The sequence below is a fragment of the Loxodonta africana genome, chromosome 4 (assembly GCF_030014295.1).
Source record: "Loxodonta africana isolate mLoxAfr1 chromosome 4, mLoxAfr1.hap2, whole genome shotgun sequence".
Lineage (NCBI taxonomy): Eukaryota > Metazoa > Chordata > Mammalia > Proboscidea > Elephantidae > Loxodonta > Loxodonta africana.
Genome location: NC_087345.1, coordinates 101,998,098 through 102,010,334, shown reverse-complemented (window position 1 = coordinate 102,010,334; position 12,237 = coordinate 101,998,098). Strand labels below are relative to the sequence as shown.

The following is a 12,237-nucleotide window of genomic DNA, read 5'->3' as shown; positions in this document are numbered from 1 at the left end:
ACTGGGCATCCACACTGTCCCTTCAGCCTTGATCTTTCCTCTTGCAGGTAAAGACAGAAAAGATGGAGAGAAAAACATGGTGGATCCCTTTCTCCCCGTCTGTGCAAGCCTGCCTCCAACCTGGTGATCGTTGACACTCACCATTTGTGTGAAAGCCATTTTCTTTTTTTAACATATTATCCTAGATGTTACTAATTAACTCATTCCTATAGCTTTTGGAGATTTTTGCTCCCCAACCTAGTTCTTAGAGGACTTTTCCTCTTTCGAAACTTCTAAACATACTTTGAGCAGGAAGATGACTAAAAGTATAATTATTCAGTTTCACTAATATTTGAACAGTGCCTAGTGAACTAACCCAATGCATCAAGTGGAAGTTTTGTGTTATTATATGTTCTTATGTCCTGTCTTTCTTTGAAATGAAATATCTTGGAAATTAGCTTATTATCTGAAAATATTATGAAGAACTGGGGCGTTATAAAAGAGGAGTGTTGCCAGTGAATGGACTGTGTGATTTACCCATGCAGGTAATGGACAATGTTTTTGTCAAATTTGCTAATGAATTGGCTTAATTAGGAAGTAAGTTAAAAGGGGAATTGCTCCATCAATCTTTTGTATCCTAGTGCCATACATATTCTTTGGCACAAAAGGGTGAAAAGCAGCAGTAAACAACTAAAGAATGCCCATGGCTCTGTAGGGTTTTTGGCACAATTCCTGGGATTAGAAAGCGAAAATGGACTGCAGGTGGAGGAAATCATCCTGCCTGTAGCAAGATTTAAGGGAAGACAACTAAGCCGTTAACAGCATGTGTGCAAATTTGATTATCATAACTTCTCCCATCATCCTTCTTGGATCTTTTCTTTTGCGGGAAGGTTGAGGTTTTTATTGGAAGGACTTGGGCAAAAGTGGAATATTAAAATTGAAGTGTGTATGTTTCTTTCTGAATCTTCTTAACTTTCATTGTTTGAAAATGCTTTCACTTTCCCACTTTGGTCAAAGACACACGAGACAGGTTTCTATTTAGGCATGGCCTATTATATAGACTTCTCATTTAGTCACTTTAGCAGCCCCACAAGTGGTTCGAAGGACTCTCAGGAAAGCTTTGTGGAATATGGATTTGATTCTTAAACCACTATATGTTGTTTTATTTTTAAAGTAATTTATTAGTCATTTTAAAGGATGTTAAAGGACGGCTCAAGTTGTTATTTATTTTCATCTTTTATAGTTTGTAGTCTCAATTATTGGCATAGAAGTAACTAGGAGTTTAGAGGAAAGATCCAAATTGCTTGTCATTTTAATAAGACATTTAAAATTAATTTGAGGGTCTTCATGTATCTGTAAACATCCCCATGGAGACCTGAGGATGAATCATCAGTGTGGGCATCTTCCTACAAAGTCAATAACTGAAATTATACACCAAGACCAGATAGAAATATAATTTTGGAAAGAAAGAATACAAATTAGAAAGGAAGCCACATTACTAGTATGACTGGTGCCAGGAAAAGGAGAAAATTCTTGTCTTAAAAAAACTATGTTGATAATCATGTAGAAGAAATATATAGATTCCTGTACCTCCTTTTAGCCTCATTCTCATTTTTAATTGGGATCTAAGTTTACTTTTGTCAAGGAGGTTAAATATATACCATACTCTGACTAAATGGTAAAAAAAAAATGAGATATGTCTAATACTTGACTTCATCTTATTATAGTTTAAATACCAACAAGCTATTGACTTGTATTTTTATAACATTATAAAAGACCCTTTCTTTCAACTAATTTTCAGAGCAAAAATGGGCCTGAAATAATAAAAGGACTTTAACTGACTTGTATTTTAGTAAACAGAAGCTATTTGCCCTAATATAGTGATGTTTTTTCTCTCTTTCAACAATGTCCCTGTTAAGATTATTTTATTTAAAAGGAAAGGGTAATTTGTTCTGAAAAGTATTTTGTTTCCTTACTATTCTCAAGCCTTTCATTAAAATTTGCTATTTTAGTAAAAATAAGCAGTGGACCAAAGGATATTGTTTGTGGTACTTTGCCTTCAGTTTACTTACTGGGGAAATACCAGTGCAAAAAAGAATGGCACCAAGATTTGTTTCCTGCTTACAGCAGTTCTGAAGCATCAAGGTTTATATCACACGTGCGTGCTGTGTGGAGTGGAATCCCAAAAGGCTCAGTAGTGTTTTGGGTCCAGTTCTAACTATAGTTGTTCAGAAAGCTAGTCAGTGTTCACTAGGGAGAGAGCATATTAGGGCTACTGTATAAATAGTGGCACCAACTCAAACAATACCTGGTTTATCATCACACCTACTATACATTCTGTTTCATCTTGTGAGGTACTAATTTCAAATCTATCCCATTTGACTTCTCAGAAAATGAGTCTCATTTGATTCTCAGAAAATATTGTTAGTTTAAATATGTGAGAAGAACCATTTGGAAAATATTTTTTCCTGCTCTCTTTCCTCAAATATCCAAACTCTTCATTACATATTATTACATTTTAAAAAGAGAAATGACAAAATGGACAAATAATTGTACTTCTGCTCATTTTTCCTTCCAATTACTTTATATATGAATGACAACTGAGTGGAAATCACATCTGCATTTCATTCATACATAGTTTTTGTTTTCTTTTCCTAGAAACATTAGTAAAATTCAGGACAGATTAACAAATGCCTTTATGTTCGTCAGGAAATACTGTGGATATGATAAGTAAAAATTTATAAATGGGTGACACATTTATCTTCACATATCTGGGTTAATAGATCAAAGTGTGTGATAAGTGTATTAAATTTTCTGGCCATTTCCTCCTAAAATACACACCTATGTCCAGGTAATTACATTCTCTCCAACAAGAAAGTTCTCCACCAGAAAGCAGTTAATGCCGTTCATGAATTTGATCCTGATAATGATACTTTTAAATAATTTATTTTAGCATAGTTTTTAAAAAGTTAGGTTCAAGGCATATTTCTTGGGTTCAAATCCTAGCTATGACATTTACTAGCCGAGTGGCCTTGGTCATTTTATTTAATCTATCCAGGTCTGTTTGTCCTTATTTGTAAACTAGGGATAATAATATCACCTTCTTAGCAGTGACTAAGATATAATGAATACTCAGTAAAGTACATTATTTACTACTACCACTGTTTGCCATCTTGTTGATTCCAACTCATGGTGACTCCATGTGTGTTAGAATAGAATTGCCCTTCATAGGATTTTCAATGGCTGTGACTTTTTTGAAGTAGATCACCAGAATTTTCTTCCAAGGTACCTCTGGATGAATTTGAACTGCCAATGTTGCAGTTAGTAGGTGAGCATTTAACTGTTTGAGCTACCCATATGACCTAAAATATATTATTATTATTAAAATATACACTATAAATTTCTCTTTCAAAATTCACTGATACTTTGATATCATATTAATTTTATATCTTTATGAGTTTATAAATTAATTAAATAATACTGATAATTCCAAAATAAACACAGTGGATACTCAGCGTAAGTTCAGGTAGTTCTTTGGAGATCCTTTGCGAACAGGCACATTTTTGGTGCATGACCTGGAATTGGCTATTTGCAACTGGAGTGTGTTATGCCAGGAAACCCAGTCTCTTGGCCTGGCTCTGCACTCTGAAACTGCCTAGCAATGTGATTCTGGCAGTAACGCTTCTAGACTTCAGCATCCTTTTGTAAAATATACGGATGTTGAGATAAGTAAGCACTAAAATGTATGTGATCTATGTTCAATATTCAATATGTTTCTATTATTTACCTATTGTAAATGATTTAGTAGCCAAATGTTGAGAATCTAGAGAAATTTAGAGAAGAAAAATACAGATAAAGCAAATGTGATGCTACATTGAGGGACACTTGAAAGGGAACCATTCTGGCCATCTCCATAAGCCTTTCACTAGGTAAAAAGTGACAGAAACAAATTCAGTAATTGTTTGTATATTACTTTTGACTGACTGTGAAGAACCCACAATGTAGAATCATAATACAAACAAGGACCTTAATAGGCCATTATTTAGCTCTCATCATTATTTATTTCTCATTTAAAGTGAGATTTAATAGAATATTCTCAACCAACAGTTTCAGAGAGGCATATTTAATAATAAGCCATATAGTAAATTCATCTTCACTTATCTCTCTCAATTTACAGGCTATGTGCGTTGAGTTCAAGACAAAAAGCCTATGGGAAACGTACGCACACATATACACATATACACATATTAGGAATTTAACTTCAAGAAGTCAACAATATAGCTGGCAAGATAATATTAGCTCAGAAAAAACAATTGGAGATTAAAACACAGAGTTGTATCCATAAATCTCTTTTATTCCTGAGTTCAGGTGAAGAAAAGTGGGTGATTGTTTTGTATAATAACTCTACAAGTGTTTAAAATCTTTTGTAAAGTCATTCTTTAGCGTTTTGTCTTCAGTTAATCTTTTTAAACAGTACTATCACATCTGTACTGTTTAAAAAGTTCAAATCCACCGTGCGTTCCTTGGAAACTCTATAGGGCAGTTCTCTGTCCTATAGGGTTGCTATGAGTCAGAATCAACTCGAGGGCAACAGGTTTTTTTTTTTTTTTTTTGGTGTTTTTTATGTATATATATATATATACACATATATATTATATTTCTCTAAAACAATCAATTTCACCACATCTGCATAAGTTCTAACATCCATACTTATTCGTGGATCTTTCCATAGAGAATAAATTTCTGTTATTCATAGTCTTGGGATTTCTCCCATTTGGAATCTTGGATTTGAAGAACATAAAGTTAGATATTATACAAGAATTTCTGGGACATTTTGCGGTTAAAATCATGAATATTGTGTGTGGCCCTTATCAGTAGCACCTAATGTGATACACAAATCCAAGATTGTACATGATTACTTCACACCTGAATTTTGAGTTGAACAAAGTCCAAAAGGAAAATCAATATTGTTTAGACTGTGGCACAATTAATCATCATTTCAACATTTATTTAAAATAGAAAAATGATAAAGATAGTAATACTTTTTTCATAGAATGAATTTTTATAAATAGTAATTATGCGTTTCTGATCATCTGTGTGTGTATATGTAAAAAAAACTATGTATGAGAATATCTTATCTTACTGCCCTAGAGGATCTGCCTTTTGGCTAGGCATCCTGATATGTTATCCAGTATTTTCTGTGGAAATAGCCCAAGCCGACTTACTTTAATTTTGCAGCTATGCTCTAGGGTTTGGAAGTGCTTTAGACTTCATAAACTATTGTTCTGTCTCTGATGAAAATTTGGAGAAAAGAACAATTTGGCTCACCTACAGAGAAACTATAAAACTATACAGGTCAAGAATTACGAGACACCAAAATATGGTAGAACAATGAAGTATAGTTTCCTTTATTCTAGCTGCTGTTTTACTGAAATTCATAAATATTGGCTAATTTTCACACTATATAGAACTCAAGAGTAGCTCAATTAAGATGCTCAATTTTGATTATTTTATGAATTTGTTACTCTGCTTTCTGTCTTCTATCCCCACTTCGTCTATTTCAGTCATATCAAGTGCTTATTATTTTACCTTTCATTGTTTAATTTTACAATGCATGACTCTACTCCCTCCTATCTACACTTTTACTATGCGCATTTGATGATTTAAGAATCCATTCAAATAAACACAGAAACACGTTGTTAAAAGGTATGATAGAGTCTAATCTAATCACCGTCAAAATACTTATTTCAGTTTTGACATCCTTACTAAGGCTTCCAAATTCTACTTGAACTCTTTTGTCAAGGAGCACACCCCCCCGCTTTCTAATACAGTTCACATCATCTTTAGATGTCAATTTTTCCTCTTTCTTTTCTTTTTATTTTTTCCCTCTGATTTCACCAAAGAGAAATATTACCCAGTAATTCTATAACTCAGAATTGTCTTTAGAAATAGTTAAAAATTTAAAGAAATGACATAAAGAATAAAAAAAGATTGAATTTAAAAGCAAATCTTAAAACTGAAGAGAAAGAATATTATGAGTGAGAGGGAAGAGTAGTAAGAGAGAGGATAATCCAGATAGAAAAGACCATAATGGCAGCCCCTACCTGAAGAAGTACAGAAAAGTACCCAAAGGAAGATCGCAATTGAACATAATGATATTAATAGGAAAAAAGAAGCAAAGAATCAACATTGATGTTTGTACTACTTATTTTATAAAAGACAAATTCAGTCACTGGATAGGCCTAACATAGTTATTTATGTCCACTCTTAGTGGCATCCTATCACTATTTGGAAGAATCCTCAAACCCAAAAAACCAAACCCACTGCCATTGAGTTGATTTGGATTCATGCGGACCCTACAGGACAGAGTAGAACTGCCCCATAGGGTTTTCAAGGCTGTAAATCTTTATGGAAGCAGACTGCCACATTTTTCTCCCTCAGAGCCATTGGTGGTTTCGAACTGCCCATCTTTGGGTTAACAGTTGATCACTTTACCCACTGTGCCACAAGTGCTCCAGCTTTGGAAGAACCAGGGAAAATAACAGCTTAATTAAAAGCATTTCAGAAATGTCATGACACAGGAGTAGTGGTTACAGGAGAGAGGTAAAGATAATGTATTCATCAAAGCAAAAAAAAAAAAAAAAAAGCATGTTTTAAATATTATCCCCTCTCCTGTATCTCTTTTCTCCTAATTTTCTTCTCTTTCCAATTTGCCAAATACTCAAGAGTAGACAGAAGAATTGATGAAAAGCTTTGCCAGGGCTGGTCAGAAAAACATTGTAACTTTTTTCCCCACCTCAGATCTTTAATGATAAAAACAAAATAAAGAAAAAAATTGAAAGAATAAAACAATTTGTCATCTAATGTATCTAGACATTTAAAACACAAGTCAAATTCCGAAAGTTCTTTCCATGTGACCAGTTTTTCCAACCATTATAATTTAACTTTTCCATTAATAGTATTCTTAGGAATAATTAGCCATCTGCCTGAGGACCATCTAAGAAACTAAAAAGATATAAATCAGTAGAATAATAATGAAATAAGCTTGCTTATACTTTCTCTGGTTTCAAGCCTTGCCTTTCCTTAAAGATTTTCCAAGAGTGTTTTAACAAGTGAAGAGAGCTAAAAAGAAAATAAAAAAAAGGAAATCTTAGGATCAGAATTAGGTATTACTTTTTTTTTTTTTCCTTCACTTATGAAGGAATTATTAGAGTGGCCAGTTCCTAAATACCTTCTTTTGGGCTGAGGAAAAAGTAGCTGCATCATTTCATTTTCTACCACAACACTTTTCCCTCCAGTCTGAGTAGAAAAACTGAGGCAGTAACGTCAACCTACACTGCTTGCAGGACATGAGGAAATTCCTCCTGAGAGACACTGCAGGGCTCAATCTAGGTTGAGCTCCTGTTACCCATGTTTGTCCATATGGTATAACTCCTCTATTTTTGGGACACGCCCTTGCTCTGTATCCATTAGGGTGCCTTCACATCCTCAACTTTTCCTCGCCTCCATCAAATTTACCAGAAAACACTTGATTCACTGAGAACCCTATTTTCTTTTAAGTGACAAAAAAAAAAAAAACCCAAACCCTTTGCCATCAAGTTGATTCTGACAGATCACAACCTTATAAGTGACAAGGAGTGGTAAATAAACACTCTGGTAAAAGGATTACTAGAAGTTATGAACAGGTATGAATAGTTACTCTTGCCAGGTAGTTCAGATCTCCAGAAAGCTCTTTTAGAAATAGCGATGATACTATTGGTAATAGTTTAGGTTTACTGAGGGGTTTCTATAGACCAGGACTAGTACTACTCTCTTTACAGATATTCTTTCAATCTTCACAACAATCCTATGTGGTCGATTTTTATTACGCCTATTTTACAGGTGAAACCAGAGCTTAGTTAATTTGAGAAACTTGCCCAAGTTCAAAAAAACAAATTTCAGACAACAGAATTAAAAACCAAGCCTATTTCAGTTCTAAAAATCATGCTTGTTGACAGTGTATTTTTTCTCACTTATTATTATTGGGGAAATATTTGCAGTTGGTTACTGGATGGGAAAATCTACTTCACTTCGTTAGAACCATTGCTAAGTAAGGGCGCCACACTAAGGTTTTAGGAACATTAACCAACCTCTTTCCATTTGTTCTCTGAATTTCACCTCCCTAGGATGTTATGCTATTTCAAGATAAGTAAAATAATAGAGATTATATTGTGGATGACCATTATGTTTATAGAACTGAGTGAAGATCGATTTATGATTGCCAATATTTATTAAGAGCTCACTATAGGCCAGGCATGCAGCAGAGAACAAAAAAATGGACAAATATAATTACAGTGCTTATTCAACAATAGTGTTCTTCAATAAATGACTGAGTAAAATTCTTATGCAGTTAATATCCTAAGAAATTCTCTAATAATGTGCTCTAACTGAACTTTATGAATTTTTTTTCTCTTCTTGTAAGAACTTTAGAGAATATAGTCAGGGAAATAATTTATACTTCAATGGCTAGAGACCAACCTATAGCAATTTTGTCTTAAAATCCCTTTAACCTTTTCAGAATGTCATACTCTTATTCTCAGAAAAAGTGTCTGAATGTGTACATTATGGGAGATTTTCTTTTTGAAAAATATTTCTTTCATTTTTCATCTCTAATTTTTAATTTTAATACCCTGAGATAACCAACCAAGTAATTGACTTTGGATGATGCTTTATGTGAAAGTAATAAACTCTGTTCTGATCAAGAATGTGCACTGTATTTCTGTGTGGCTTTTAGACATGAAAAATGCAGTGTGTTCTTTCTGAATAATGAGTGGGTTCCATGCTGTTGTATTTGTCTATTTTCATTTGTTTTAGATTATTTACCTTTATTATATTTATGTTACATTACCAAACAATAAAATTTACTACCATCAATAGAGTATGGCTTTTGTTATTTTTATGATTAGTGGTGATGCATTTGTGTTGATCTACATGTACCTTTTCTACCTTGGGAACAGCTGTATGGAAATTGGTGAGAGTTTGGGGTGTTTCGCATACCTCTGCAAAGAGCAAACTTCATATGGAGAAGAAAGCCATCTAAGCTAAGCAACTGATCTGATATTATAAATTTGAAGTAACACCTACTCCTTACTTATTGACTATCTCGTTTGCCAACATTTTTCATTTACAACAATAGCAAAAAAATCTATTACCCAACTATTTTGCATATTAATAACATATGTCTGTCAGTAGTGAACACAGAAGTGCAAGGAAAAAGCAACCATGGCTGTGATGGTTAGGGTTATATGTCAACTTGGCTGGGCCACAAGTCTCAGTGGCTTGGCGGTTATGTAATGATGTAATTTGGCAGTTATGTAATGGTATATCTTCCTCCATTTTGTGATCTGATGTGGTCACCCTCCATTTTTGCTTATTGCCAATTTTCACGTAATGACATGGTCTTTGGAACCCACCCATATCAATAAGTAAAGAGAGGGTGTATTTATTTTCAAATAGAAGATTAAAAAACAAATATTTTATTTAATATTATATTCAGTATGGAATAATAAAGGTGACACTTTATCAAAGAGTGTGATTAATCATTACATTTGATATACACATTTCAGTAGGGGGTGGACTCCTTTCTGACGCCAAAGAAAACAAGTGATGCGATTTTCTGAAATGTCTATCCTGGGAGCTCTCTATTTACTGAGAGGCTTCTTTTGCATTGTAAGCCATGGATGTTGCTTTGCCACTTAAATGACTTTTTTCATCATTTTTAAAAATTAGAAATTAGAATGCAAAATATCTTGTATGCCATTATCATGATATCTAGTACTTTCTCTTGTATTCATTTGTTTGTTGGTCCATTTCATCCTTTTAGAGACAAAGAACTCTTCGAAGCACAAAAATTGTGTTTAATTTACCTTTTTATCTCTAGTACCTAGCACAGTGCTTTCAGTTTAGTGGATAAATGAATAATACTGGTACTTCGTTCTGAAGCATCTGTAAAAACCCTTTTTAACATTGTTTTAGCTTCTGCAGTAATAATTCTTAATAAGACTCTTAATTTGATGCTTTCAGAGTATTCCTGTTATATCTCTGAGTTGGCAATTGTTTTCTACATCTTATATAAGCATACACATTTTTAAAAATACTTATTCCTAGTCTGTAACCAGCAAAATGATTCATAAGATAATTCTTAGAAACTTCAGTTACAAGTAAATTACCTAAACATTTAGGGTTATATGAAAGCATTTGTTCAATTTTGGGATGGGAGAATAAGACATTTGGCTACCTGAACATTTTCAGATATAGACTGAATTGTGTTACCATCTCTGATTCATGCATTCGGCAAGCATTCATTAAATCTCACTATGTTAGAATCTGTATTAGGTCCCGGTGACACTAATTGCACTTTACGTCAAAGACTCAAAAACTCGATGCTGTTTTTAAGTAGTGGTATGCACCTCCTTCCTTAAGAAGAAAGGTCATGAAATCATTCAGTGAAAACCATAAATGCAAAGTGGTATTTTCACTTCTTATATTTTATCTTTAAAAGAATGTGCCAACATTGATTATATTGTATAAATGTTCTTTTATATTCTAATGTGTGTTTAATTTACTCATCGGGAAGCTCCTTGATTCATTACCCAAATTTTCATTTCAGGCCCTCCAGGCCCTCCAGGTGGCCTGAGAATAGAAGATGTTAGAGCCACCTCTGCGGCACTTACTTGGAGCCGTGGTTCAGACAATCATAGCCCTATCTCGAAATACACTATCCAGACCAAGACTATTCTCTCAGATGACTGGAAAGATGCAAAGACAGGTGAGTTTTATCTTTCTGATTAATCTGCTAGCGTTTTCAAAATAAATTTTTTTAAAACAAAAACACAAGCCTAGATTTTTTTTAGAATTTTACCCTGAAATGCTTTCTTTCTTGTTTATTTATTTATTTTTAGTATTCCAGTTTTTTGATAGTGAGGACAACATACGAACACACACACACGCACACACACACACACACAGAACTTAAATTTTAAATCTATAGTGGAAGTAGCAGCATGTCTAAATCTATAATGGGAAATCAAAGGGAAGCCTCCTGGTTTCATTATTTGACCTATTGTAGCTCTAAGTCAGACTTATTAGGAAAAAATCATTAGGAAATCTTTTTTGGCATATGACATTTATAACTTATTTAGGAATCATTTTATCCAACTGTATAGATACTATTGTTCCACATTATAAAATGGTACATTAGTTATAAATATTAAATTATGCATCTAAATATTACTAGCATAGCTCTTTACTGTCTAATAATTATCTTGCTGGGATTGAATTTCCTCAAAATGAACTTTTGATTAATTTTTTTTATCTCAAACTTTTCCTTTTCTTATAGTACGGTTTTCAAAAAGTAATTGAAAATGGCTATTGTTCCTTGTCTATAACTATGTACGATTGCCACTTCTTATAACTAGCCTATACAGTATCACACTTAAATTTATTTTCTCCTTTAACAACAAACAAGATAGCGTCATTTTGATGACGTTTCTTTTTTTCACTTTTGACAATATTTTTAAACAAACTTGTAATCACCGGAGTTCCTTATAGATGCATTAAAAAAAGACATAGAAGTGTCTGCTCAATGGTCGCTAGAGTAAAAAAGACACAAATGGTGAATAAAATGTTTCTCTTTTAAAAACTGAAAAAAAAAAAGAACTAATCCTAGCATATCCTGAACTGGTTCTCATTTTAGTTTTAATTTAACTAATGGAATTTATTGTTATTGTTCACCGAGAGTTGTAATTTAGACTTCCTTCTATTTGGTAGTTCCTACTTCTCTTGGAAAAAAAAAAACAGCAAATATATGTTGAAAGCCTGATAAAGGGATTTGGGGTACTTTTAGTATCAAGTGGTTTCCACATAGGTGTATAAAGTTCAACTAAATTAGAAACAGGAGTGACATTTCCATTACATTGTGCTTATCGGTGGAAGAATTGTATATAAATGTACTTGACAAAACCAGGTTATTTGAAAATAATTTTTAAAACCTTTTTGATGCTTGATAAACTTAATGTCTAGGCAGTTTCTACTTTTCTAAAGAAAATGAACAAGTATAATAATGAAACTATAGAATAGTATTAGATATCTGGCCATACTGACAAAGGTACTAGATACTGGAGAACAAAATGAAATTTTACAATCTAACAAATGGTTAAAATTTGGTTTGGGTGTGAAAAAGGAATACTAATACAGCAGCTATTTCCATTCATTACTTTT

The 12,237-nt window shown here is 33.2% G+C and overlaps 1 protein-coding gene across 1 annotated transcript in view; it reads left to right on the top strand.

The window, feature by feature from the left end:
- CNTN1 (contactin 1) overlaps positions 1 to 12,237 on the top strand; it is a 379,037-nt gene that overhangs the window by 294,125 nt on the left and 72,675 nt on the right. The window contains exon 17 of the mRNA XM_023555346.2: positions 10,628 to 10,786. Coding sequence (XP_023411114.2) covers positions 10,628 to 10,786 — 159 coding nt within the window. The remainder of the gene's footprint in view (positions 1 to 10,627; positions 10,787 to 12,237) is intronic.